The sequence below is a fragment of the Solanum lycopersicum genome, chromosome 8 (genome assembly GCF_036512215.1).
Source record: "Solanum lycopersicum chromosome 8, SLM_r2.1".
In the NCBI taxonomy this organism is placed as follows: Eukaryota; Viridiplantae; Streptophyta; class Magnoliopsida; order Solanales; family Solanaceae; genus Solanum; species Solanum lycopersicum.
In genome coordinates this window covers 1,657,426-1,685,345 of record NC_090807.1, presented here as the reverse complement: position 1 = coordinate 1,685,345, position 27,920 = coordinate 1,657,426, and the positions used below count along the sequence as shown (strand labels likewise).

Sequence of the window (27,920 nt, the reverse complement as noted above, 5' to 3'; positions counted from 1 at the left end):
AAAAAAACAAACAAAAAACATCATATTCTTCAGTATTCCTTGTGGTTTCTCTCATGCTTTTTCATCCTTTACAGCATATTTACCTGCAAAAATATATTTTTAGCATAACCTAAGACTCCCATTGCTATGTAAAACCTTTCGAGATTCGTTCAATATCAGAAGAAACACATTTTCATTTCACAACCACAGGAAAAGTCGTTTATCACGAAAACAAAGGGAGGTAAAGAAGTAACTCACAAGGGAAATACACTACATGTATTGTTCTGTCGTCGATGAGTTCAAACTTGTAAGTATCTCCAACTTGGACACCATTTGCTTTCATGAACTTTTGAAATCCCTTGGTAATTACAAAGCGATCCACCCTTTGAGTTAGCTGAACTGGCCATGATCTCTGTTTCTCATCTGTGAGAATTATCTTACGTCGATTCATCAAGCCAGTTGATTTTATAAAAGCCATTGGAAGATACTGTATGTGTATCAATACAAAAAAAGAGAAGTTACTACCCAAGACCTTAACTATTAAGGAGTCGTTTGGTAGTTGGTTTGAATCATGCATGTATTAGCTAAGTCATTTTCTACACCCCGCATAAGCTAATGCACAATTTCTGTAATAACTTACAGAAATTGTTGTGTAACTTATGCAGACATGAATACATGAATAAGTTGTCTCTTTACTAGCTACCAAACGACCACTAAAGGCTTAATAAAAGTCAATTTGGATTGCTCACCAAAACGGATCTGCTGATGGTATTAGACTTGATAGTAGCAATAAAATGAGGGTTCGTGTTAGCAGATGTTGGAGTAGGTAGTTGTGCTTTTGGAGCAGGCACATCCGAGGGCTCAATCCTGAGACCTGTTCTTCATTCAAAAAAGATGCATGAAAAAGAAATACGAGTTTTTTGATACAACTAAAGTCACTGCAGAAACTACCAAAAGAAGTCACATAATCAAGGGTATGCTCTTGTAATCCAAACCTTGAGTATAAACTCTTTTAACATCCAAATTAGGCTTCTTTTGTTCGCGCTGAAGTGATGCATTTGCTCTCAAATCTAGTTTTCAAATTGAAAAAACATTATTAACTGAAATCAAAAATGAATTTGAATCCAAAAATAGAACATTAAACTGAAGTAGAAAAACTATAAGGATGCAAGGGTAGGAAGAAAGAAACATGTCAGTTCATTGTAACTATGATTTATAAGAAAGAAGTAGATAAATCAAGGGAAAAAGTGGATGAAATATAAGAGAAAGGGGCTTAGATGAGAAACTTGCCATGAAATTTCAATACGAGTCCCTCTCCCTTGGAAAACATCTCAAACATTACGCGATCTCCTTCCTTTAAGAAATTAGCAGAGCAAAATTCATGCCATATGCCCCCAATGAAAATGTTGTGCGCAGTAACATACAGCTTAAACATCCATGACCTTTGCTGCTCATCTCTTATCTTTACCCTACATTTCCTGTCAAGGCCATTTTCCCGTGCAAATAGTGTTGGAACATGCTGAAACAGTTCATGACCAGTTGCATGTAAATAGCTCATACATATGCTTCAACACTTCCAAATTATTAAAGAAACAAATACATAGTTCTCATAAAGAAATGAGTTCATCTTCTTCTTTTTTTAATAGTAACAACAGAAGTAGAATCAAATTTCAACTTACCAGCAAATACTTTGAAATGCAACTGTGTGTGATGGTACAAATGAAATGAGGGCGAGACCAAGGCATGTCCTTAGCAGCTTCTACATCAGGTAAATCCTTGTTTGATGACATGACGCAAGGCTTTGGGCTTTCGGTAGCATTTTCTAATTACACAAAAAGTCGTGTCAGTATTTGAAGAAAGCACTTTATGACCAAAAGAACATATCAATAGCTCAACAAGATAGAACCTTTCTGAAGATAAGTTTCCTACATGAAGTCTAAGAAGCTGATTAATCTACTAATTTCACGTATCAGTTTTGTATTCTCATTCACATATCATGTGTCGCTGTATATACATTTACTCCTCTTGCAAACTGAATGAGAGGCTGGCACATTCAGTCTGACAGGTAAAATTTGGAAACATGATGAAGTAAGTGGCTTTGTTAGGATGTCTGCAACATTGCCTTTGGCTTACTAGGTTTATATTAGTGTTTCTGGATAGTTGTGTTATGATGTCTTGTCGGGACTTATTTGGTTATTTACGCCACTCGAAGGTTAGGTTAATACGAGCACAGCAATGGGCAGAGCAGTGTGCTTGGATTTGAATATGGATTCATCTATCAACAAGAAAATGGAACTCCAACTTGGTTCTCTGAGGAAAATGAAGACAAAGGATGCCCTTCTTTTCTAGATCTTCGAACATATTCTATTAAAGCCATATAATGACTCATTTCATGAAACATGTTGTATTTTTCTTCAGAGACTTACAAAATAATCTTAATGAAGGTAAAGCTCTCTTCTCACAACAAGGAGAAGTATCTAATCAGCTCCTGAAGATATTTGGAGCGCTCGCGTGAAATTAATGAGTTTTGAGACTTGCCACGAAACATATATAAGTAAGGCAATATGGTCCAATGACAAAAAGGCTTGTGAGTAGCACTGTAGCAGCTTCTGCATGGGAAGAATTAGCCTTGTGTGACAACTCGATACCGGGGCTAAGTTATTCTCTTCCATTGTCAGTAAATTAAATTTCTGATATTACTCAATGAAGTGATAAAAAGTCTTCTAAAAGTTTAGCAAGATGCTTTCTAAAAAGCTGCCCAAAGTCCGCATACATCCCCCACCCCACCCCCCGACCCTACTTGTGGGACTATACTGGGTATGTTGTTGAGTCTGTGTACACCCCCTGACCCTACTTGTGGGACTATACAGGGTAGTTGTTGTTGTATTTCTTTTTAGGCAACATTCTTCCATCATAGACTCATTAAAACCAAGGGCACTAAAAAGAACAATGAAATGAAGGCATGGTAGCAGAAGGAAAAGAAGCAGAACCGCGAAAGTAAGATCCAAAGCACAACGCTATGCCAGATAAGCAGAGGAGCCAGGGCAACCAGTAGCAGAACCGCAGACCTAAAAGAGGCAAAAGCAGAACAGTTCGTGGCACTGGTTACACGCATAGACTTGAAATTTTTGGAGGAGCGGAGACAAAAGGACAAGTAAATGTAGATGAAGCGCACACACACAAGATAAGACTACTCAGTTAGGAACTGTATATGTTGGGTGTTCAAAGAAAATGTCGTATGGGAGAGGATCCAGGGTTGGAGTTCAACGATATTCTGAGCAGTAAAAGGATAAAATGACTACTTTTTTGTGTGGTATCTAAAAATACTACATCTTGGATAGGTTCTTTTTTCTTATTTGATTGGTTGTCTAAAGTGTGTAATACAGTCTACATGCCTATACATTTTTCACTTAATAGAAACAGGAAATGGTGGCGTAAAATACTATCTTGATTTGTATTTCATCTCACTTAAATAAACATACTAGTGCCTATGACAATAAAAAAGATCATCAACGAAATAAGAGGCTGGTAAGATGAGAAAACTTACCCTGAAACTTCCTCATTGGAGTTTTTGCATCAGTAACAACTTGAAATTTCCATATAGGTGTCTCTCCACCAGTAACAATCTCGAAGATAATACGATCTCCCTCCTTTAAGCAACAATCAGCACTAAATTTACGCCATCCACCTCCAATATAGGTTTGAGTTTGACAAGAATGTAGCTTTACATTCCACGACCTTTGCTTTTCATCTCTTATAAGCAAATCATACTTCTTATTCGTGACATGACCGTTTGCAAATGCAGCATGCTTAGGAATGCGCTGACATGGTGTATAACAATTTGCACACATCATTAAACAGTTCATAATCTTCATAGTCTCACTTAACAGAGACAAAAAGTTAACAAAAATGGTGGACATGCTTCCTTCAGCCTGAAGATTCTTGAAGAGTTCACGTGAAATTCATGAGTTTTGAGACTTACCAAGTAACCATATGAAAAGCAACATGCGGTAATATTGCATATAAAACGAGAATGGCCAAAAGACTTGTCGGTAGAAGCTTCAGAATGGGAAGAAGCCTCATCTGACGACTCAATGCTGGAGCTCGATTTTTCTGTTACATCATCAGTAATCAAATTTCTTAAAAGGGATTAAATGGTACAAGGATGATGAGGATCAATATAGCCAACTTAACTTATTTGAGATTGAAGCCTAGTTGCTTGCATTTATCATGATATTAAATTATCTCTACACTAATTTTTTTTGTCTTAAAACAGAAGTTAAGCACGCGGAATAGAGCAGGAATAGGCCTTAAATAACTTCACCTTTGAATTCAAAATCCATGGAAGTCTCTTCAGTAGTATGAACTACTTCTTCTACTTCCTCTTCTTCTTCGTCATCATCATCGTCTTCTTTTTCTTCTTCTTCTTCTTCTTCTTGTTGTCGTTGTTTTTGTTCTTGTTCTACTTGCAAATACTCTACATATTCTCTGCCACAATGAGTTGAATCAAATATGGAAACATCAAACTCCATATCTCCTTCATGTCTGAAAATCAACAAATATCCCAACTGTAAATCATGATCCTCGACAAACTTTCTCCAGCCTTCTTTGAATCGCCGGCCATTCACTTTCACCAGCCACTTTTTACCAGCACTTTTCAGTAATGCATGTTTAATATAATCCTGTCCCCTTAAATACTTCATGAAACCTATAGGAATATTCTGCAATGCAACAATATGTATAATCAGAATAAGCCCCAATATGATATCCTCCTTTTTTATAAGCCAGAAATTTTAAATGGAAGTGTAGAAGACACTACACTTATAACTGTCTCCTTCCCAAACCAGTTGAAATCGACTATATGAACTGTCACTTATTCATTTTAGCTTGTTTCATATCATTGTACAACAACATATTCATTGTAATCCCACAAGTGGATTCCGGGGATAATAGAGTGTAAGAAGACCTCACAACTCAAGGAAGAAAAAGGTCAAAACAGGTCGGAAAACCAAAATGGAAGTTAAAGGACACTACACTTATAACTATGTATCCGTCCCAAACATGTTAAGATCGACTATATGAATTCTCACTTATTCATTTTAGCCCATTTCATATCATCGTACAACAACATATTCATTATAACTCCACAAGTGGATTCCGGGGATGATAGAGTGTACGAAGACCTCACAACTCAAGGAAAAAAAAGGGGTCAAAACAGGTCAGAAAAACAAAATGGAAGTTAAAAGACACTACACTTATAACTATGTATCCGTCCCAAATAAGTTGAGATCAACTATACGGATTCTCATTAATTCATTTTAGCTCATTTCATATCATCGTACAACAGCATATTTATTATAATCCCACAAGTGGTTTTCGAGGATGATAGAGTGTACACAGACCTCACAGCTCAAGAATAAAAAAAGATGAAAACAGGTTTAAAAAAAAATGAAAGTTAAAAGACACTACATTTATAAGTTATGACTATGTCTCCGACCCAAACAAGTTCAGATCAACTATATGAATTCCCACTTACTCGTTTAAGCTCATTTAACATCATCGTACAACAACATATTCATTGTAATCCAACAAATGGCTTCCGAAAATGATAGTGTACACAGACTAGGAGTGGCAAAACCAAAACCAACCCGCCCAACCCGACCCAACCCATTTAGGTTTGGGTTGATTATTGACCCGTTTAGCCCAACCCATCACTATGTAACCCAAATTGATTTTTGAAAAAAAACTTAACTAAAACAAAATAATACTACTATCCAAACAACGGAAAATGCACAAGTAAATCTAGACGGTGACAGAAATATTTCAGAGACACACTTTAACTAAATTAAGATTTTATATCACAAAGCATTTCGAGCAAAAAAAAAAAACAAGAAAGAAGAAAGTATTACTTACAAGTCCATCCATGAACCCTGTCAAAATAGGTTTAAAAAAATGAGATTTTTTTGAAGGAATTTTCATGGAATCCAAAAAATTGATGTAATTTTAGAGCAGAGAAAAGATGATTTCTCTTTTGGTTTTCCCATATTTATATATAAACCGATTTTTTTTGAAAGTTTTGACAAAATGGAACGAAAAACTTCAGCTTTTTCATATCAGAACTGTCTCTGTAAGCAAATACTGCTAAAAACGAAGGAAAAATATCGTCTCTGTTTTCAAAAATGATTCATTCTACTTGTAACTTGTACTACTGACTAGATTAATAAATCGAAGGTCAAAATTATTCTTAAACTATATTTCGTATCAAAAATATTTTTTTCATTGAATTATTGAGCCACACCTGATCACAGGGGCGGGTTTATCTTGTATGGACAGAAAATCATATTATTTATACATATATATAGTAGATGTCGAATTTCCTTCGATTATCTATTTTTACAAATTTTGAACCTCCTTATTGAAAATTTTGGCTAATACACGTCTTAATTAAACTGAGGTCCTATTACCTCCTTAAATTTATTTTTTTTAATAATTATGTATATCTTTTATCTTACGTGGCACACTCTTTGACTTCATGCGAATAGGAAGCGTCACAGCCACCTCCGATGTTGATCCGCAGCATTAGTTTGAGAAAGTCGTTTGGTTTGGCTGGTTACATCCAATGTCTCCTACGAGGCTGCCTTAAAGTCCTTTTTGTCTAGGCATAGGTATAGCCCTTTTTGAATACATTTGACTTGGTGCTCACTTGTAGAAAAATTCCCCGTTCACTGTGCCCGCTCCTTTAAATTTAAAGGATGACCGCTTTCAAGCTTACCTTATTATTAGAGAAAGGTTTGAAATGAAGTAGCTCGCCAAAAAGATGTCAATACGATACAAAAGTTGTTCATTGTCTTACTGAAATATTATAGTGAAATGTGAAGATATATCATGGTAAATCTTAAAATATTATAGATTTAGTTTTAGGATTATAAAATATTATATAAAAACGATTTATTTGTAAATATATAGAGACTTGTTTGACAATTATTATTTACATGTTAGCCCTTAAATAAATAGTATAAAGACAACATTTATTTATAAAATCATCAAACAAAAACCAAAGCTTTCTGAAGTTATTATGTGTTTTCTCCCTATTTTCTAAAGCGATCATTTTATACAACTTTGTGTTATTCTTACAATAACCTGTATTTATAAGGTTAATAAACAGAAACAGAAATAAGATGAAGCAGAAAAAATATAAAATACAAGAATTAATCCGAGCCCACAGAAACTACCGTGTGTCCTTAAGAAATTTAATCCCCTCACTGTACCTAAGGTTATGGATTAATTTCTCCCAAGATAAAACGGATTAAACCTGTTAAAGAAACAGCGGTACCTCAAACTTCTTTAACTTCAACGAACTTAAGAACAACAACAAGTCACACAGACTCAGTCGATCGACACTTTGATTTTTTATTTGAGAGAAAATAAAATGCAGAGAAAGAAAAAAATTTCAATATTTTAAAAATCGAAAATTGACTTGTTTTATAGTCATTTTCAGCAAGAAACATGTCTGTTCAGTGAAATCTGTTCAGACCCATTTGATCCAGAAAGTTGTGTCTGTTAGGAAAATAACGACCTTTCGGCGCGACGGCGGCGTGAGGGGCATCTTCTTCTTAGCTCTTTAAGAAGTAATGGAAGTGTTTCCTTCTATAAGGACAACAATTTCCCTTTCTTTTGCCGATATGGGCGAAATGACTTTTCATTTGCACTTTGCAAATGACTTTTCATTTTCCTTCCAAAGTAGTTCCCTCACTTTTCATATTCTCTCTTTTATTTTCGCATTCACACTTGCTAAATCCAACACTTTTTTTTATCAAATTTAATGGTTGAATGATTTAACCGTTAGATTCGGTCGAGTTGATATATGGAGATACGATTCATAGCACAATTTGTATATAATCTGTATATATCGACTATAAAAAGTTGATTATGAGTCCATCTAGTTTTCCTTGTATATCACTAACTGCTTATTTATATTTGTCAATGGCTTCTTTGATGCTTCGTCATCATTCCTAGAATATTTACCTGCAAAATTTTGTAAAAACACACACTAAATAATCATTGAAATAGAGTTGCATAACATGGAGGAACATAATGAAAAGATGGGAAGTATATATACTCGCAATGGAAATATGCTATAGGTATCGTGCCATTGTCGATGAGTTCAAACTTATAAGTATCTCCGACTTGGAAACCATTTGCTTCTCTGAACTGTCGCCATCCCTTGGTAATTGCAGTGTGATGTCCCATTGGTGCTAGCACTACTGACCATGATCTCTGTTTCTCATCTCGCAGAATCATCTTACAACGTCTATTCACCAAGCTATTTGACTTTGCAAAAGCCGATGGAAGATACTGCTCTCCCAATCAATGGCGCGTTATAACAAAAAGTGAAGAAGAGGAGAGTAACTACTGCAGAAGATCTTATAGCTTATAAGGGCTTAACTAAAGTTAAATACAAATTACTTACGATGAAAGGACTGTTGATGCAATGGGGATTGATAGTAGAAACAAATTGAGTGTTCGCGTTATCACATGTTGAAGCAGGTACATCTGCTTCATTACTTCGGGCTGAAACTCTTCTAGCGTCCAAATTAGGCTTCTTTTCTTCTGGCTGAACTGATGCATTTGCTCTCGTACCTAGTTTTTAAATTGAAATGTTTTTAGTCAGAACTGAAATGAAAGACGAATTCTAAACCAAAAGCAGTTTTTTGTATAGTAAAACAGCTTTTTAAGTCTAGAAGTTCATATACGTACCAATTTCCATCTCTATTAGACTATCAGTCAGAAATAAAACGTGTATAAGTTGGAGGAACGTAATGTAAAGAAAGTAAGCATATACTCACGATGAAAATACGCTACAGGTGTTGTGCCATTGTGAATGAGTTCAAACTTATAAGTATCTCCTACTTGGACATCATTTGCTTCTCTGAACTGTCGCCATCCCTTGGTAATTGCAAAACGAGGTCCAACTTCTTCTAGTTGCACTGACCATGATCGTTGTTTCTCATCCTTGAGAATCATCTTACAACGTCTCATCAAGCCATTTGGTCTTGCAAAAGACAACGGAAGATACTGCTCGAGTTCATTCAAATAATGTAGATCAATTCCATGTTGCCACAATCACACAAAAGGAAGTATATCGAATATTAAGGGCTTAACTCAAATTACTTACGAAAAGAGCTCTGATGATGGCATAAGGATGGATAATTGAAACAAATTGAGCGTTGGCATTGGCAGATGTTGAAGCAGGTACAGTTGCTACTTCCTTTCGGGATGAAACTTCTTCAGCATCCAAATTAGGCTTCTTCACTTCGAGTTGAAGTGATGCGTTTGTTCTCAAATCTAGTTTTAAGTTGAAAATAATAACGTCAGAACTGAAGTATAACTAAAGATGAATCTAAAACCAAACGTTAAGTTTAAGTAGAACACAGATGAAATTTAAGAGAAGAGGCTCAGATGAGAAACTTGCCGTAGAATCTCAATACAGGATTCATTCCATTATCAACTATCGCGAGCATTATCTGATCTCCTTTCTTCAAGCAATTTGCAATGCAGAATTCACGCCATTGGCCTTTAATGTAGGTGCGTGCACCAGACGAATATAGTGCAAATGTCAAAGACCTTTGCTCATCCCTTATCGTTATAGTACATCTCCTATTCATGAGACTGTTATCCCGTGCAAATTGGACTGGAAGTTGCTGAAACAGTTTTCAAACCAATAGCACAAAAACAGTAGTTCATAACATAACGATTTCGTTTTTTCCCCTTTTACTTGGTAGAATTTAGTTTCGAAACTTACTACATGGCCCCTTGTAAGGCAATAAGGTGTGACAGTAAAAATGAAAGGAGGGCGATCGAGAGGCATGTTCTCTGCAGCTTCTACTTCGGGGATAATCTCATTCGACTTGACGTTGAGCTTTGTCTTTTCAGTTGTTTTTGCTAGTAATAACAAAAAAATACATATAAACGATATGACAGAGAAGAGTTATGAATAGTTTAACATGATCAAACATTTGTCGATGGCAATCTTTCCTGCTATGTACAGCATAGTAAAACTGCTTTTCGACAGGAAACCTTGTAAAGACTGTATTAACGTCTAGCCTATTATCCGAGCCTATGTACCAAAGGGTGTAGCTTTGTGGCCAATGAAGCAGGATGAGCTTAGGTTCAAATCCCGGTTGAACGCAAAAAAGAAAAAGAAAGAAACTAGTCATGATTTTGTCCCATTTACCCAAGTCTTGATGAACAGAGTTACTATACAGCGCTCTCATACTATATACAAAATGAGATATATATAGATACCTTACGTCTAACTACATAACTATACAGCGCTCTCATACTATATACAAAATTCAAAGTGGAATTGTCAAGCTCATTCAAGAGGAAATACGATTTCACCCACGTAGGACCATTATGATCGGAAATACTTACTCAAAGTCAACAAGGCGAATATGATTCATATATATAGAGAGGCAAATGAATGTTCAGATCACAGACATGAAAGGGAAGACGCGATCAATGAAATGGACTTATGAACGATTTGAAGTAGTTCAAAAAATTTCGATGTATAATTGAAATAAAACACAAGAGAGCTGAAACAGAGAACAAATACCAAACCTTGTGATATAATTTTGTTGCAGGTATGATTGATTTCCTCTCCTCCTTTCGGAGTCTGTTCGTATACTCTCTCAAAGTGATTTGAACCGAAGATGGAAACTTCAAACTCGAAATCTCCTTCATGTCTGAATATCAAGCAATCTCCCAACTGTAAATCATTTTCTTTCGCGAATATGGCCCAACCCTCATCTAATAATCGTCCGTTCACTTTTACCTGCCACTTCTTATCAGACTTTCTCAATATTGCATGTTCTTGATTACATCCTTTCAAATGCTTGCAAAAAGCTACAGGGATTTTCTGCAAGATACATATCGTTCTATAAGTACTTAAAAACCTATGATGCTCGGACTTTTCAAAAAGTGTCATCAGGTACGTGTCGGATTCTTCAAAAGTAAGCGCATATTAGGAGGATCCGACATGGCTGCAACAACATTTTTTGGAGAGTTCGAGCAACTTAGCTTAAAACACTCCAATCCACTAAATATAAAGATTATTGCAAATGAAAAATCATCAATAATCCTTAATAGATTCAAAAAAATTCTCAAATCACTTAACTTGGATTCGTAACGTGTAAGATTCATATATACCATGGATTTCTAAGGGTTCAAAATTCAGACCAGAGTCAAGATTTCAACTTTACGAGTTTTGAATTTAAAACAACGAGTTCAAGTAGTACTAATAACCAAAATCTAAATTTAGTATACAGATATACTGTTTGAGCAAAATCTACTCTTTTTAACGAATTTTACATACACCCCTACCAACCCAAGAATAGATTTTCCAAAATATATATATATATATATATATTAAAAATTAATCCTTTATTCCCAAATTCCCAAGTTATATGAGGTAACAACATCAACTCCCATTAAAAAAACTTAAACAAAATTCTTCGATAATTTCTCCGCGGAGATAGAGATACTATTTTCGATAATAACAAAAAATATAATAAGAAAAACTCACAATTCCATGCTTGAAATTAGGCAAAATAGGTTTAAAGAAGTGAGGCTTCTTTGGAGCAAATTTCATAGCGCTCTTCGATGATTTTTTTCTTAATAGAAAGTAAATTTATATGTTTTATTGATTTATTAAGTATTTTTTTGACTTAAATGATAATGAGAACTAAATAAGTTAATTTTTTTCTTTATTTGATTAAGTATTTTATTATTTTATTCCTTAATAACATTTTAAATTTTCGAAATAAACTATATAAAACGTAAATCCTATATGTATGGTTCAATTTCAAATGTTATATCAAAATCTAACCTTAATTAATTTGGTTTTGATTTATACCATTATAGTTTATAGCACCATATTTCGTTATTTTAAAACCATAATGATATTCTAATGCTCATATTTTTTAACTACAAATTTCGATTCGGAATCATTTTTAAATTTTCAAACTATATCCATCGAAAATACTTGTTTTTCATTTCTGGTTAAAGAACCTCTTTCTAATTGCTCTGAAACGATAAAAATATTCTCCGAAAGAAATACGGAATTTATTTTTAACTATAAATTTCGATTAGGAATCATTTTTAAATTTTCAAGCTATATCCATCGAAAATACTTGTTTTGCTTTTCTGGTTAAAGAATCTCTTTCTAATTGCTCTGAAACGATAAAAATATTCTCCGAAAGAAATACGAAATTTATGCTCATATTTTTTAGTTACAAATTTCGATTCGGAATCATTTTTAAAATTTTAAGCTATATCCATCGAAAATACTTGTTTTGCTTTTCTAGTCAAAGAATCTCTTTCTAATTGCTCTGAAACGATAAAAATATTTTCTGAAAGAAATACGGAATTTGTGAATGTGGTATAACAATGGTAAGTTTTTGGAGGCCAAAAAAAATAATTGAATTGCATAACAGGCTACCAAAGAAAAAACTTACCCGCACCGGATGTTTACATCAAACCAAGTAAAATGAACTATAAATAACATACTTGGCTTGGTGTAAACATTCGGTGCGGATACGTTTTACCAAGATACCAAAATATGGTCATTCCTGTAGTTCTCCATTGACAAAAAAGCAACAGGTCCAAATTCAAAACATAACAAACATTTGCTCATAATGCAAACTACATATTGCTAAAAGCAATATAGCTTAGTGAAATATCTCATGATTTAACAGAAAATCGAGTACATGATTATCGTCTCACCCTACTGAAAAATACCTTATGAAAAACATGGTATTATCCACAGTGGCAGCGAGAATGCAGAGTCGGATACATCTTGCTGAAGAAGAGGCTGTACCCTGAGATTCTGAACGCGGTAAATACCCATATCGTAGCCATGTACTGCACTGTAATGGACACCGGAGAAGTCATCTGTGAAGTATATGCAGTTGCTCTCACATTCTGGGTATGTAGAGGAGGGGATTGAGAAGGAATGATTGTTTCCTACAAAAATAGACCAATCACCCAACGATTTCACTTCTTCACACTTTTCGTTGCAGATATCCAACTTGTAAATTTTGAAACACCAAGTGTTTAGACAAGGAGTATCGATGATTCTTGTATCAAACAAAAGCCTCATTATGGCATATATTTGACCATTTACCTCGACAAGATATGTAGTAGCATACACCAAGTTATCCAAATCGCGAGATGCTGGGAAGGCTATCCTCTCCAACAAAGAGCCGGTTAAGTCCCATATCAGAATTTCACCAAAAGTGTCGATGGCATAAAACTTCCCATCGTGACACATGGCATCATCAACATGGCCATGGATGCAACTCAAAGGAGTCCAAGCAACATCACCTGGCTTTGTAAATGCCATCTTCCAATTATCAGAATAGATGGCAAAAAGAACACAATCTGATGAAGACGGACTAGCAGACAAGATAACTTTGTAAACAAACGAGTCACGAAAGCTCTTTCCTGTACAGATCAGATTCAAATTAGGGCATTTATGCAGTGGCGGGAGTGAGATTTGGCCCCCTGATAATGGATTCAGTAAGTGCATCTCAAAATTGGCACCTAGAGTGACCAACCAGCCATGAGAAGAACCCCAACAGCGTTTATCTAGAACATCTGGCAAACATATATCATAACTCTTACAGTTGAAAGGACTATAAAATCTGCGCAAGATTTCATCTTTCCTCTGAGGAAGCATCAGCCAAGGAAGGAATGAGCATGAAGAATTGCCATTTTGTTTTACACAAATTCTCCATGATTTACAGACTGCACCAAAGCGTACCCAGTCTTCAGCAAAATGCAGCCGACTAGCAATTAACCCCAAAAGTTCCACTGGCAACTTACACCAATCTGATGTTAACTGGAAAACAAAAGAAATAAAATTACAGAAAGGACAACTAGAACTTTTTAAGACATGATTAAAGAGTGAGTATACTACACATCTAATTGAAATATCAGGGATATGCAAGACAATCAACTATGCGTTCTGATATTTCAGACTGGTTTAATTCCCTTATTGGAATTTCAAAACTAACTCTCCTAACTATAGGCGTGGCCGTTATGAAGGATAATATTCAAGAAAATTATCCTCGAAGATATTTTACATTTGAAGAATTTTTTTAAAATCATTTTCAAGTGTTTGGAAGGACATAGAAAGTTGGAACAACCCGTAGTCATATAAATTGTAGGATAAAGTATAAATATTGTGTTCTGACAATATTTAAGGTTGATAATAGTGAAGTGAGTGATGTGTTATTGGAGTTTGGATACTGATAAAGGAAAAACCGACTTCGACCCAATTTTTTGAGAAACCGCTTTGCATAACTCAAGATAACTTCTATCCTTCATACCAAAAACACCCTTAAATTCCTTTTCCTATTCACATTCCTGAAAGTAGTAAGTGGAAACCTTACCATTACAGTATTTAACCACCGAAAGAGTTCGCAGCGTTTTGCTCTGAAAATCTTGAAATTCTGAAATAAATAAATAAGAGACTTAAACCCTACAAGATACAACATATTAAAGAGACAAAATTGACCATTATAGCTATTAACTTCTAACCCTATCACAAGTTGGAACAACCTCAAACTTCTCTTCAAAAAAAACATACAGAAAAATTCATGACCAATACAAAGAATTGTGTGGCTAAACGAAACAATATTTGACTTTGCACCAGAAATGTCTGTATATGTATGTGTGTTTAAATAAATATATTCTCATTCTGAACCTCACTGACTCTAAATTCTGAAATAACATCAAGTCACACACACAGACACAACACCTTTATTACTATTAGAAGCTTAAGCACAGACTGTTATCACTTGCCCTGAAACAAAGCTCAGTTCATAGTACTAATATTATCAGTTGTGAGAGATAAATGCTGATCAGGCTGCAAAAAGAAAGGAGTCTTTCTGCAGAAACAACACAGATTTATCACCCAGTTGGGCGACTGTAAGGATCCCAAGTACTTGGATAACAAAAAAACAAAAGGAGTCTTTTTGCCTTAACTTCCGCACATACATAATCAATATTGGGGCGACAGTTAGGATCTCAAGAACTTAATAACAAAAAGGAGTCTTTCTGCCCCAACTTCCACAGACATTTTATCAAACAGTTGGGCGACAATAAGGCTCTCAGGTACTTGAATAACAAAAAAGAGTCTTTCTGCAGCAACTTTCACACATACATTTTATGAAACAGTTGGGCGACAGGAAAGGATCTCAAGTACTTGGATAACGAAATGGAGTCTTTCTGATGCAATTTTCAGACAGACATTTTATCGAACAGTTGGGCGACAGTAAAGGATCTCAAGTACTTGGATAAAAAAAAAGGAATCTTTCTCCTGCAACTGATATAATTGTGCTGACTAAGAATAGTTATAATATTATTATATATGCATTTTCTATTTTATAGTTGAGCCTGAGATTAGTTATTCCACCATATATGAGATAACTTATCCCATCACTATGATATAAAAGGAGGGGGGGGATAAATAATTCCGGTTGTAACTAATACCACTAACTAAACACAGGATAAAATAGTCCTGCATTTTATCCTAGGATTATTGTCCCTTATCCCTCATACCAAACGACTCTATTCTCTTTACCACAAGCATACTACTCACCTAGGCTAAACAAGCCAAGGCAATGAAAAGTTCCTACACCAATATCCTAGCCACTTTCAGTAACCCAAACCCAAATTCATCATATTATACCACTTCCAAAACCACTACCACACTTGTCACACATCTATCTAAAGCCAATACAACTGTATTGGATGAAGAAGAATTTTAACCCCAACTGAATTAAGTGAGAAAAGAGCTAAAAGATTATGCTATCATCGTGATGCGAAACACTTGCTGGGGCATGTTTGTAAGCCTAAAACTCAGTTGTTTTTGTTGGAGCTAGCTTTTGGGGGTGGTTGTCATTGGCTTATAACACTGATTTCACACAAACATTTTATCAAACAGTTTGACAACAGTAAAGGATCTCAACAACGATATAACAAAAAAGGAGTCTTTCTGCCACAACTTTCACACAGTCATTTTATCAAACAGTTTGACAACAGTAAAAGATCTCAACAACATATATAACAAAAAAGGAGTCTTTCTGCCACAACTTTCACACAGACAGTTTATCAAACAGTTTGACAACAGTAAAGGATCTCAACAACATATATAACAAAAAAGGAGTCTTTCTGCCACAACTTTCACACAGTCATTTTATCAAACAGCTTGACAACAGTAAAGGATCTCAACAACATAAATGACAAAAAAGGAGTCTTTCTGCCACAACTTTCACACAGACAGTTTATCAAACAGTTTGACAACAGTAAAGGATCTCAACAACATATATAACAAAAAAGGAGTCTTTCTGCCACAACTTTCACACAGACAGTTTATCAAACAGTTGGGATACAGTAAAGAATCTCAACAACATATATAACTAAAAAGGACTCTTTCAGCCACAACTTTCACACAGACATTTTATCAAACAGTTGGGGGGACAGTAAAGGATCTCAAGAACTTAGATAACAAAAAAGGAGTCTTTCTGTTCATACCTCAGAGAAGCAGCGATTGCTGGCGGAGTCACTGCCAAACACTGATCAGATTTGCAAAATTCTTCAGCTTATGGATTTTGAAAGTCACTCAAAAAAGTAGAAAATTTAGGAAAAATAAGAAAAATTTAATACAAAAATGAAGCAACTATTAAAAATACATTACTTTTTAAATTGAGTAAAAATAATGAAGTCAAAAATAAATTATGTGTTAAAAGAAATTAATTTTTCAACCTTTTGAACAGTAGACATTTTTCTCTTTCTTATTTAAAAAGAGAAAATGATCAAATAACCCTTCAATATATAATCGAATTTTCAATTATACATTTTTATTTTACGAGGGTCTAATCACCCTATGCTATTTAGAAGCGGAATATAAATAATTCTAAAACTACACAATCATATTCACGCCAGTTGTCAAATATCACATGTATTTTTTTTAAAAATGTTTCTATATTTTCTTTTCTTTTTTATCTTCTTCGCTCTCCAAAACCTCTATCTCTCTCCGCCCTACTCCTACATTCTATAACCCACAAATTAAGTATCAATATTTATCAACAACACCACAACAACAATTTTATTATCCTTTTCACCTCTCACACTCGAATTCCACAATTGTAATACCAATTTTAAGCTTGAAGTTCTCGCTAATCATCTTATAATTGAGTATGAATATACTATTTTATTTCTATTTTAATTAGTGGAGAATTTATGCTTTCCACCCTTGAAGAAATTATTAAATTATCGAGTTGAATAGATACAATTGATTGTTGTTGCTAGATTTAATTGATTGTTGCTGCTCAATTTCGTGAAATTTTTATTGTGTAGTTTAGGCTCTTCATCGGACCTTAATAAATACGACTTCAAGGTTGATAGATTTTGCAGCAAGAAAATTAATGACTTTAATTTATCTTTTTACTACATAAATAACTGTTTTAATGATTATGTGGTGATATTTGATGGTTAACGGTTGTCAGTAATAGTGATACAAATTATGAAAAAGTATTTTAATAATCTGTGTCATGTGAGCACTTAGGAGTGCATTTATTTCGCTTTAAAATAGTTTAAGGGGATAATAGGACACCTATAAAATATAAATGTATAGTTGAAAATTTGAATATAAATTAGCGGGGGCATTCGAACATTTTCTCTATTTCAAAATGTGATCATTAATTGATGATTTTATGTAATGTAAGTTTGTTTGTTTGTTTTTAGTTCATCAATCTGAGCTTATTACATCGGTGTTATCAATTAATAACTGTTTTTAACGTGATAAAAAACGTATAATCCAAATAAAAACTTTAAAACTAAATGTAAGCAGAATATCTCCATTAAATCTATATTTATCGAACACCCAAAAATAGATAAAAACGCAACGGATGCCATTAAGCTCTCAAACCAGACGCACACTCTTCTAGATTCCAAATACTGCAAACCAAATTAAGTCATTAGATAAAGTAATTTATCAAATAATATGTTTTTTTAAAATTTTACAAAACTAGTATAAACGTATATCATACGAAAAAACAGCTTGTGAATATTAGAATATGGTAATTATCATAGCAAAGAGAAAACATAAGGAGAACCAAAATTACATGCATGATGTTTACACATCTGCAGATTCAGGATTCAAATTAGATCAGTTCAACCTTTATAATTGTTACACTGAACCCATTTTATTTTTGTAACTATGGATTCAGAATTTAATATTTGTTGAAATCTTAGTGTCTATAGGGTACACATTAACACTGTTCTTCACATTCTCTCTAGCTAATAGCAGAACTTCATTCTTAATCGGCACGGTGGAGTCCATTGTACTCCATGCTAAGAAATATGCAGCACATCAGCCATGATCTGTTGCGGTGCAGAAAAAGAGAAGTTGATGATGATTGATGACAGTTTTTGTACCATTTTCAGCCATGAGAACTCCAAGCTGCTGCTTCAATTGATTCTCTCAGAAAAAATACTACGTTATCTAACTCACCAATCTTCTTTGCAGATGATTGAAAGTACAAGACAAATAATCATTGATATTCTCCATCAATAACTTGAAACCATACGAGTAGTCTCAACTTGAAGAAAGTAGGGGCAAAGAAAATTAACGTTTTGATTTAGTTTCTCCATTGATCAACCTGTTATAAGTAGCAATATCAGGTATAAACCCCAAATCCAACATCTCTTCCACCAAAGCTTCCGCTTCCTTCTTTTTACCCTCCCTCTTAAAACCTGATACCAAAATATTATATGTCACAGTATCAGGATCCAAGCCCTTGTTTAAACCCAATAACCTCATCTTATTTGCTTCCTTCGCTCTTCCTGCTTCACACATGTCACTAAGAAGACAATTAAACGTTACACTATCTGGAAGCATACATTCCTGCAGCATTTTCTCCATAATTTCATATGCTTCATCAATCTTTCTTGTTCTCCTTAAACCTTCAATTAAGGTCGTACAAGCGATCAAGCTTGGAGAATTCCCATTCCTCCATAACTCATGCACCAATTCTATTGCTCTGGCCACATTCTCTTCCCCACAAAGCCTCTCAACTAACCCAAAATAATCAAATGTTCTTGGCAGCACCCCTTTCCTTGAAAAGTCAACCAATAAATCACACGCTTTCAACACCATTCCTTTCCTGCAAAGCCCATCAACCAAAATCTCACAAGTCACTGCTGAAATCTCCCATCCCATCTCAGTCATCTCAAAGGCCATCCCAATCCCCTCCTCAATCTTACCATCCAAAAGAAACCATTTAATTAAAGTATTGAAACTAACTACATTTGGAGCACATCCATGAGTTTTCATATCCTTAAACATTTGTAAAGCCGAGCCCAATTGCGAGTTCTTACAGTACCCAGAAATCAAAGTATTGAATGTAATTACATCAGGCTTTACTCGATCTCCAATCATCCTATGGTAAAACTCCTGAGCCTTATCAAAATGCTTAAACTTCACAAATCCATGAATTATTATATTGCAAACAGCAACATCAGGCTTCCCATCAATCAATCTTCTCATTGTGTCAAAAGCTAACAAAGCATCATCAAATCTACCAGCCTTGCAATAAGCATTAATGGCAAAACGAAAAATTGGTTCAGTTTTGGGGCAAGAGAAAATACCATCAGCACACGGGCAGGGATTAGAAGAAATAAATTGGAGGAGAGTAGTAAGAAACTGGAGGCGGTGTGTGGTGGCAAGAGTGCGGACCATCCACTCAAAAGTGGTGTGATCATGGCGGAATGAATCTACAGAAGCAGCATAGTTGAAGAGGTAGAAGTCAAGGTTAGTGAGGATAGGGTGGTAATGGACACGGTTCTTGAGAAAAGAGAGGAAATCTTTGGCAGTGAAAGAGGGTTTGAGGTGGGTTTCCACGAGTTGGTTCAGTTGGTTTTGGGCAACAGGTGTGAGGTTGTTAGTGCTACACATTGAAGAATCTATCGTTCTTACAGCAAGAGGTAGCAATGAAGTCCGATCAGAAGCCATTGGTTTAGGAATTGATTTGAGAAATCTCCGAAATCCCATTTTCTCTTTGTTCTACGTTCCTTGGCTGAATTTATCCTCTCCCACTTCTCACATAGTTATATTTTCATGAAAACCCTGTAACGTTAAATCATGTCATTCTAAAATCAAACTAACAACTAGTTTCTTCGATCAAGAGATTGCATCACACACATTGCAGTATAAGTATTAAAAAACCAAGTTTTGACAATACACCTGGATACCAAAGGTGTGTTAAATGTTTTCCAACTTTCACATATTTTGGAAAACATCATCTCTCGGAAAACAACCTCCTTAAAAACGATTTACCTGACGAAACAAGTTTCAGTAGTGACATTCCACATAGATAGTGTCATCCCCACCTACCCCATAGCTCTCATCCCCAAGCGGCCAAGCCTAAAGTAAAAGCTGTTGTCACTTGCTAATAAACAAATCAAACCTCATTCTAGTGACATAATGAGCTATAAGGAATAAAATTCTGGTGTGGATGCATAAAAAAGGAACCTTTCTGCAGCAACTTTCACAGGGACATTTTATCAAACAGTTGTGCTACAATAAGGATCTCTCAACTACATAGATAGCAGAAAACTTACTTACCTCGAAGAAGAAGCAATTGGGCTTTTGCAACCAAATCCTGCCGGAAAACAACAAGACTGATCGGAATTTCAAGATTCTTTAGATTTGCTTATGGAGTTCTGATAATCACTTAACCATTTTGCCCTTTTCACTACATAAAATAAAATAAATTAATTTATTAAATACTAATATTTTAATTACATAATAATTTTGCCCTTTCACTAAATAAAATAAAATTAATTAATTTATTAAATATTAATATTTTAATTACAAAGGAATGTGAAGTCCAACAACTTTACTTTAATAATAAATGACTCTTCCAGTTCAAAATAAATTTTATGTATTATGATTTTAATGTGCTCTATTAGTTTAGTAGGTGAAAAATACAACTAAATATCGGTAAATTGTTCTTAATATTATCATATTTATATATTTTTCATCATTTATTATATTTTTTTTTTCTTTCTAGATTATGAAATAGATAAGGGGTGTCAAATAGGCGGGTGAACTGAAAATTGAAAATATTAAATCGAGTTGAGATAGAAGTCGGGTTGGGTATTGACCCACCCAAGTTTAATTTGGGCTCGAATGGACTTAAAAACGGGTTGGATCTTGACCCGTCAATTTGATCCGATTAATCTCACTAATCTAACATACCACACATATTGATATTTAACTTTTATAATCACAATTTGAATTTTAGCTCGAAATTATATATATATTAGCTTATGATTTAAGTTTTTCTTTTTCATTTTGAAATTAACGTATGATTGTCCAAAGTAAACTTGGTATGCAACTCATTTCTTATATAATTATGCATTATTTGGCATTAATCTGAAATTTATTTCTTTGATTTTTTGTAATTGAGGTATGGTTGTCCAAAATAAATGTGATATGGAAAGATCATTGTATGTTGTCTCTTCCTTCAATGTTTATTTTTTTATATTTTCTCTCTATCATTCTTCTTTAATTTAATTTTTCTATGAAAAGATTGTTGTCGTAACATTTGTTTAAGATTGTTGCATTTTCGTACTAGTCATTACATACATGTCTTCATAAAGTTTAAATCATTTTACGAATTTATTAAAAAGAATGAAACACACGTGCAAAGCACGTGTCCAGAAACTAGAAATAAAATAAAAAGACAATCAATTACACTTTAGATTTAAAAAAAAAAGAAGATGCTCTCTCGATCCCATTTTATTTGACACTTTTCGAATTTCGAAATTCAAATAAGTCTATTTTTTACCATAATTTTTTCATAGATCTTTTAAACATTTTGAATTATTATTTATTATAAATTATGATGCTTTTCATGTAATTTGTAAATATATAAATTTCATTTCAAAAAATTTAATGATTTCATGCGTAAATTTTCAGTTAAACTTAAATTGTTTGACTCTCAAAAACTAAAAAAATGTCACATAAATTAAAACAAAGAGATTAATATTCATTTTATATTTAATGAGTAATAATTAAATTTTAATTTATTTATTTTATTCTCTATTTTATGGTTCACAAATATTTATGAATTGTTTTGCGCCATAAATATTTCCTAATTTTGTCAACAAAATCTAATTAGTGCACAAGCAAAATTTTTATTGGATCTCTTTATATTACGTGGCAAATTCTCATTGGCTATTGACATTTCCAACTGGTCCCACTTCCACGTGTCTGGCTGAGAACAACCACGAAAACAAAAACAAGTTCTCCATCGTTCTTCTTCGAAATGCCAAAATCACCATGACCACTCACGTCGTCGCCGGCACCGGCACTACAGCCGCCGCTCTTATTGGAAATCCTCGCCGGAGATCTTCTCCAGCCGCTCAATCAAGTTTGCATCTACCACTTAACTCCCATCAAAACCGCTCTAACCGTCGCCGGATGTTTTCCCCAATCTATGCTTCTGTATCTGCATCTCCGGCGCCGGTTACTAAACCGGATGACCTCGTCGATACCATTCTTTCTAAGGTACAGTTACTGGACTTTTATTTGCTGATGATTTTTTTTTTAGAAGAAAAAAAGAGGAAATTGATGAAATTATTTGTAAATTAGAGTTCGTTTTGGGTAGAACAGTAAGCTTAGTTGCTTTTTGCAGTCTATAACTAGTGAATAACCTTAATTTGGCGATTCAAATAGCTTCTATGTTTAATTTACTCACTGAGTTCAAACTATCATCAACATGATAAACTGATAGTAACTATTACGAGTACATTGGGTGGTGACCTAGTAGTCAATAATGTGCGTTAAGAACTACAAGTTCTCGGGTGGTCTCAGGTTCAAAACTCATTGGAGTCGAAATTTAGTTTCAGATTTGTCCGAACCTTGGTTGAACAGAGTTAACCTACCTATGCTAGTGGGAGGTAGCTAGTATGGTGGAATTTGTTAAGATGTGCGCAAATTGGCCTAGACACCACATATATATAAAAAAAAGTTAAACTTTTTTACCCTCCGTACCCGCCTTTTTGCTCTATTACCGAATCGAACCCACAAACTTATGGTTGGAGGTGGAGGATGCTTACCAACTCCCTTTTATCTGGTTCTTTGTGCTTTCCTTGGCATCTTAACTACTATTGCTTGTTGTCTGTTCCGAAATGTTGCTTAATGAAGCATCTCTGAAATTATCGCTTAATAACTTCCTATTTCCTTTCCTCTCGTGGTCGTTAACCTTTTTACACAAAGCCTCTTCAAATTGAGGAAGCAAAGTATGCCAAAGTTCAGCACAACCCTGGCCTATCATGGCAATTTGCTGCACAATTGTGTGTGAAAAACATATACCTCTGTACTTCAGAAAGAACCCAAAAGGAAAAAGAAGCACAATGAGATCTCTCTGTGTGCATTCTCTATGTTTGTCCACTTTAACACCATGGTAGAGTTTTGGGCTTCATAGTTTGAGAAAAAAAAATAGGCCAGTGCTTCCTTGTAGATTTTAAATGCTTACCAAAAGATAAGGGGAAATCTTGACTTAAGAGTCTAACTGAAATGTGCTGCTTCATAACGAGGTTAAAGAAGCACAGTAGATCTTACCTACCCAACCACATGGCAAATGCCTTGTATTGTAGCAGTAAGCCAATTTGGTTTTGTATTTTAGTTGCGTGTGTTACTTACATTATAGTTGCATTCTGAGTACTTTTGTTTAGGAAGTTTTAATAACATCAGCTGAGCATCATCACTTAACCAGGTTACACAAACGGATCGAGGTGTTTTGCTGACAAGGGATGAGCACAAAAGTGTAGCTAAAGTGGTTCAAGAATTGCAACGTTTTTGCGTGGATGAACCTGTGAAATGCCCTCTTATATTCGGAGGTAAACATGCTGTGAGTGTGTGTGTGTTTGATTAAACTGTAAGATGTGCTGCTGATGAAGGATGTTAGTTATTTCTCTGGTTATCTGAAGAGCAATAGTTACTACTAACAGTTTATTTAGTGCATAAAGGCAATAGTGATGTTAAGCATGTCTTATAGCAAATCAAAAGCTCCTAAACTGCAATTAATAATAAGTTCCTTGCAGAATGGGATGTAGTGTACTGTTCAAATCCCACTTCACCTGGGGGTGGCTATCGGAGTGCATTTGGTCGCCTTTTCTTCAAAACGAATGAAATGATTCAGGTTGTTGAAGCCCCTGACATTGTAAGGAACAGAGTGTCCTTTTCGCTTTTTGGTTTCCTTGATGGTGAGGTTTCCTTAAAAGGTATGAAAACAGACGCAAACATGTCCTATTTCCACGTTCATCTCTTCTTACATATTCTTTTAGACTTGTCTTACTGTTTATATGGTAAGCTTGATCTGCTGCATCAAATGCCAAACATAACAAGGGGAACACTTCCTTTAGCATGTCACTGCTTGCAATTAGCACACTCTACAAGAACAATATACACACATCTGACTGTATTTCGGTTCGTTTTGTCTATACACATTTACACTTTCTAAGTCGCCCATATTTAGTTCACAATCTGTAAACGCCTAAACCCTTGTAAGGATGTTTTTACGTGAAAGCTTTGGAGATTAGTGAAGTACACAACAACTAAGCCTTTACGCATAGTAGTTTGGTGTGAACTTTTGCTTCTATTATGTCCTATTCTTAAGCTAAATTCGTGACACCTTCTGCGCTAAGCAGTGAAGTACTGATGAATAACTTGCTCGTACATTATTTCTTAGATTTAGTATCATCGTACAGCGCGCATTTAATATGTACTTTCATGCCCAAGACGAAACTTGATACCTTAATTCAAGGTCTAGACTCTATAGTAGTTCATGATGTGGTGTCCCAGTTCTTTTACCATTCTAGTCTTGGATTATTCTAACCACCAGCTTTATGATGCAGGAAAGTTGAATGTTTTAGATGAAAAATGGATCCAAGTTGTGTTCGAACCGCCTGAACTCAAGGTAGGAGGGTTAGACTTTCAGTATGGTGGTGAGAGTGAAGTTAAACTAGAAATCACATACATTGATGAGAAGATCAGATTGGGAAAAGGCTCAAGAGGTTCCTTGTTTGTGTTTCAAAGACGCAAACCTTGAAATGCTAGTCTTTCGAGTTTATTCTTATAGTATATAACCAATTCTATCTACAAACATATCATAGAAAGTGAAACAAATCTGAACCATTGTTCAAAGAGAACTCAGTCGCGATATTCTAGTTGTGTAATGTAAAACTATCATTGTCTTCCAGCCTTTGGAATCAAATTTACCAAATTGTAGAACATCATATAGTTTTTGAGGCATTGAGTCTAAGAAACAAGCAGCAGTTTTCATCTACAGTACAAATCGATTTGAATTCAAGACTCAAAACAATCCATAGCATGCAGAAAATGACAGGAAAAAAAATGGAGTTCTCAAAAGACTGGTTCATCTTAACCAGGACCAACTTTAGGAATGTCATAATACTCAGTAAGATTAGCTAGGAATCGATTAAATTCTTGAATTCTATCGCGATGGGATTTCTTAGCTTCTTTTGCCAGTCGTTTGATGTTTAATTTCTCCCACTGCTCGAGGTATTTTCTCTCTGCTGGTGTTAGATGATCGTCGTTCTTGGTAGTTAGATCATCCTCGAGCTGGTTTGTTGTCAATGGGTTGTTTCCGCCTACCATCCACAAATAAAATTTTACATTCAGCATACAAAAGTTAGAGCCAAGTTGAATGGACACAATATTCAAACATGGATGAGTTTTCTATTGTAGTAATGAACACTAGAGAAGACAAATTGAACAAGATTCATATATTACTAGCATATCAATCTTCAAGAGCCCTATGAAGTATGAACCATGATATCAATAAGGCATAATACGTCACTCACTATTTTCTCGTGGAGGTATCTAGATGACCATATTGTAAATGGGAGTGTTCAACTGGCACAATGTAGACGAGTTGAGATGTTTTAGATGGCTAGAAATAAGAAGTGCAGTTGAATGTTAAACCTAAGATAACTAGAAAGGAACAAAAAAAGCACCACCCATAAGTAAGGTAAAATGAAACAATCCATTCTCAATTAGGCATGATAACAGAGAGAACAAGATATGATCTTCAATGAGCAGAGGAATAACCTGTCACTTGAGTCACGAGATCATACTGATGCTTGTGCTTCTTTTTCGTTTTTATCCCGTTAGATTTCACTTCTAGAGCTTTGCCCTTTAATCTTAACTTCCCAGCAACAACGTTTTCGTAATCTGACATCTCACCTGACAGAAGAAGTTCAAATAAATTAACCTCAGAACATAAACTGGCAACTGTGCAACTAGTTCAGCACCCCTTCCCGGGTAAGCATGTTCGTTTGGATATACTTTATCTATGACACACATTTCCTCCCCCTAAAGCTGATTTGAGATTGAAGATTCCTCCCCTACTTTCTCCCTTCAATCCCAGAGTGAAAGATACAAATGATAAATAAAGACAGCGGCCCCGTAATCAACAACATGATAAAAAAAGATAACCAAAGCAAAAGAAACAATGGGAACGGATAGAAACTTAAGACTCTCTATCTCCACCAGATAGAGGTAACGTCTGCATATACTCTACCCTCCCAGATGAGAGGCCCCACTTTGTGCAATTTCACTGAGTGTGTTGTTGTTGTTGATAATAATAGCAAATAGAAGAACAATCCATCTATCATATTCCAATGATCAGTTATAAACTTCAATTTTTAACAAAATTTGCTACTCCTATAATTCAACTTTCAAAATAATTTCTTTGTAAAAATAACATAAAAGAAAAGATCCCACACCAAGCTTCAACTACTCAAAGAAATCCATGAACAGCTAAAATTTACCTAACCTAAAATCATCTATGCTAAATCTTTCATCATTTTCAAAGGGCAAATTTATATTCACCCTTTAAAAAAAAGAGCTTTATCTTTTCTGTCGATGAAGTGAATTGAGAATCACGACGTGTCAGGTTCAAATTCCAAATCCCGGGTACAAGAACACTAGTATTAACTGTACTAGCCTTGATTGACACACTTCACTTATAAAATTACACTAAAATATATTATTGTTATACTAGTTTTGATGAATAGAGTTACCGAGGCGGGAGGTATACTCAAGTTTGTCCAGACTCCACGATTATTAAAAAGGAAGTTATCTTTACAGCAATTTCATGTACTATGCCATAAATACGCAATCGAAACACTGAATAATTCAACAAACTACGATTAAAAATCATGTTTTTTTTTCCATAACCAATTTTGCAGTTTAAATTCATGGAATAGGGGAACAATTTGGGGGTGGGGTGGGGTGGGGGCTATTGAGCGTACCTGATTGAGGGTGATGAAGACAGATCCTTACAATCACCCATTGCTATGGAACAGAGCTCCATTTTAGAGGATCTTATTTCGTTTCTCGAACATTCTGGGAGTCGCTGGAAACCAAAAAGAGGTAAAGATTGTCCTAGTGCCTACCAGGCTCTATTTTCTGACCTATTACCAAACCCGAGACTATTTCACTTTAATCAGAGAGATTTTCGAAGAAAGAAAATCTTTTCACGAATCTAAAAATTCTTGAAATAAGGGCGAGTTTACGCTAATAAAAGCCAGGCGAAGGCCTTCATAGTCGTCGGAGTTGATATCGAGGATGAAAGTCAGTATCAGCTGGTTCTCTCGAGCCCTAAGTATAAAGAAAATCTTGAGTGTCACCCCACCTCTCCAAATAAATCGAGATTCCAAATAAATTATTAATTTTCTCTGATTTTGCTAAAATTATCAATTAAATAGAAACTAATTTTATTATATACTAAAATATAAAAGAGAACAAAAGGAAGTAAGTATCTCATAAATTTTGAAGT

The 27,920-nt window shown here is 34.8% G+C and overlaps 5 protein-coding genes across 6 annotated transcripts; 1 reads left to right on the top strand and 4 right to left on the bottom strand.

Moving 5' to 3' along the window:
* Positions 1–51: 51 nt before the first annotated feature.
* Positions 52–11,629, bottom strand: LOC104648600 (B3 domain-containing protein REM17-like). The gene is made up of 18 exons (XM_069287951.1): positions 11,564–11,629; positions 10,600–10,897; positions 9,782–9,921; positions 9,448–9,680; positions 9,155–9,356; positions 8,826–9,054; positions 8,450–8,619; positions 8,061–8,334; positions 7,940–8,004; positions 4,304–4,700; positions 3,962–4,092; positions 3,527–3,800; positions 1,659–1,801; positions 1,270–1,498; positions 975–1,049; positions 729–853; positions 238–466; positions 52–83 (listed from the first exon to the last, which is right to left on the bottom strand). The coding sequence occupies exons 1-18, from the start codon at positions 11,627–11,629 to the stop codon at positions 52–54; spliced, it is 3,312 nt and encodes a 1,103-aa protein (XP_069144052.1).
* An 805-nt stretch (positions 11,630–12,434) lies between these two features.
* On the bottom strand, positions 12,435–17,038 carry LOC101261730 (putative F-box protein At3g25750). Of its 2 annotated transcripts, XM_010326218.4 has the most exons (4): positions 16,579–16,844; positions 14,433–14,492; positions 13,163–13,879; positions 12,435–13,002 (listed from the first exon to the last, which is right to left on the bottom strand). In XM_010326218.4, exons 2-4 carry the CDS (start codon positions 14,433–14,435, stop codon positions 12,796–12,798), a joined length of 927 nt encoding a protein of 308 aa, XP_010324520.1. In that variant the 5' UTR covers positions 14,436–14,492; positions 16,579–16,844; the 3' UTR covers positions 12,435–12,795. The 2 variants fall into 2 exon arrangements, with proteins under 2 accessions (XP_010324520.1, XP_004244478.1); XM_004244430.5 differs by having other exon boundaries at positions 12,435–13,879; positions 16,579–17,038.
* A 1,075-nt stretch (positions 17,039–18,113) lies between these two features.
* LOC101261049 (pentatricopeptide repeat-containing protein At2g36240) lies at positions 18,114–20,098 on the bottom strand. The gene has a single exon (XM_004244429.5). It carries the CDS (start codon positions 20,096–20,098, stop codon positions 18,674–18,676), a length of 1,425 nt encoding a protein of 474 aa, XP_004244477.1. The 3' UTR covers positions 18,114–18,673.
* A 760-nt stretch (positions 20,099–20,858) lies between these two features.
* On the top strand, positions 20,859–25,348 carry LOC101260745 (probable plastid-lipid-associated protein 8, chloroplastic). Its single transcript, XM_004244426.4, has 4 exons — positions 20,859–22,621; positions 23,832–23,955; positions 24,160–24,339; positions 24,973–25,348. The coding sequence occupies exons 1-4, from the start codon at positions 22,394–22,396 to the stop codon at positions 25,164–25,166; spliced, it is 726 nt and encodes a 241-aa protein (XP_004244474.1). The 5' UTR covers positions 20,859–22,393; the 3' UTR covers positions 25,167–25,348.
* Positions 25,332–27,836, bottom strand: LOC101260454 (uncharacterized). Its single transcript, XM_004244425.5, has 3 exons — positions 27,394–27,836; positions 26,189–26,323; positions 25,332–25,728 (listed from the first exon to the last, which is right to left on the bottom strand). The coding sequence occupies exons 2-3, from the start codon at positions 26,316–26,318 to the stop codon at positions 25,499–25,501; spliced, it is 360 nt and encodes a 119-aa protein (XP_004244473.1). The 5' UTR covers positions 26,319–26,323; positions 27,394–27,836; the 3' UTR covers positions 25,332–25,498.
* Between the last annotated feature and the right edge of the window lie 84 nt (positions 27,837–27,920).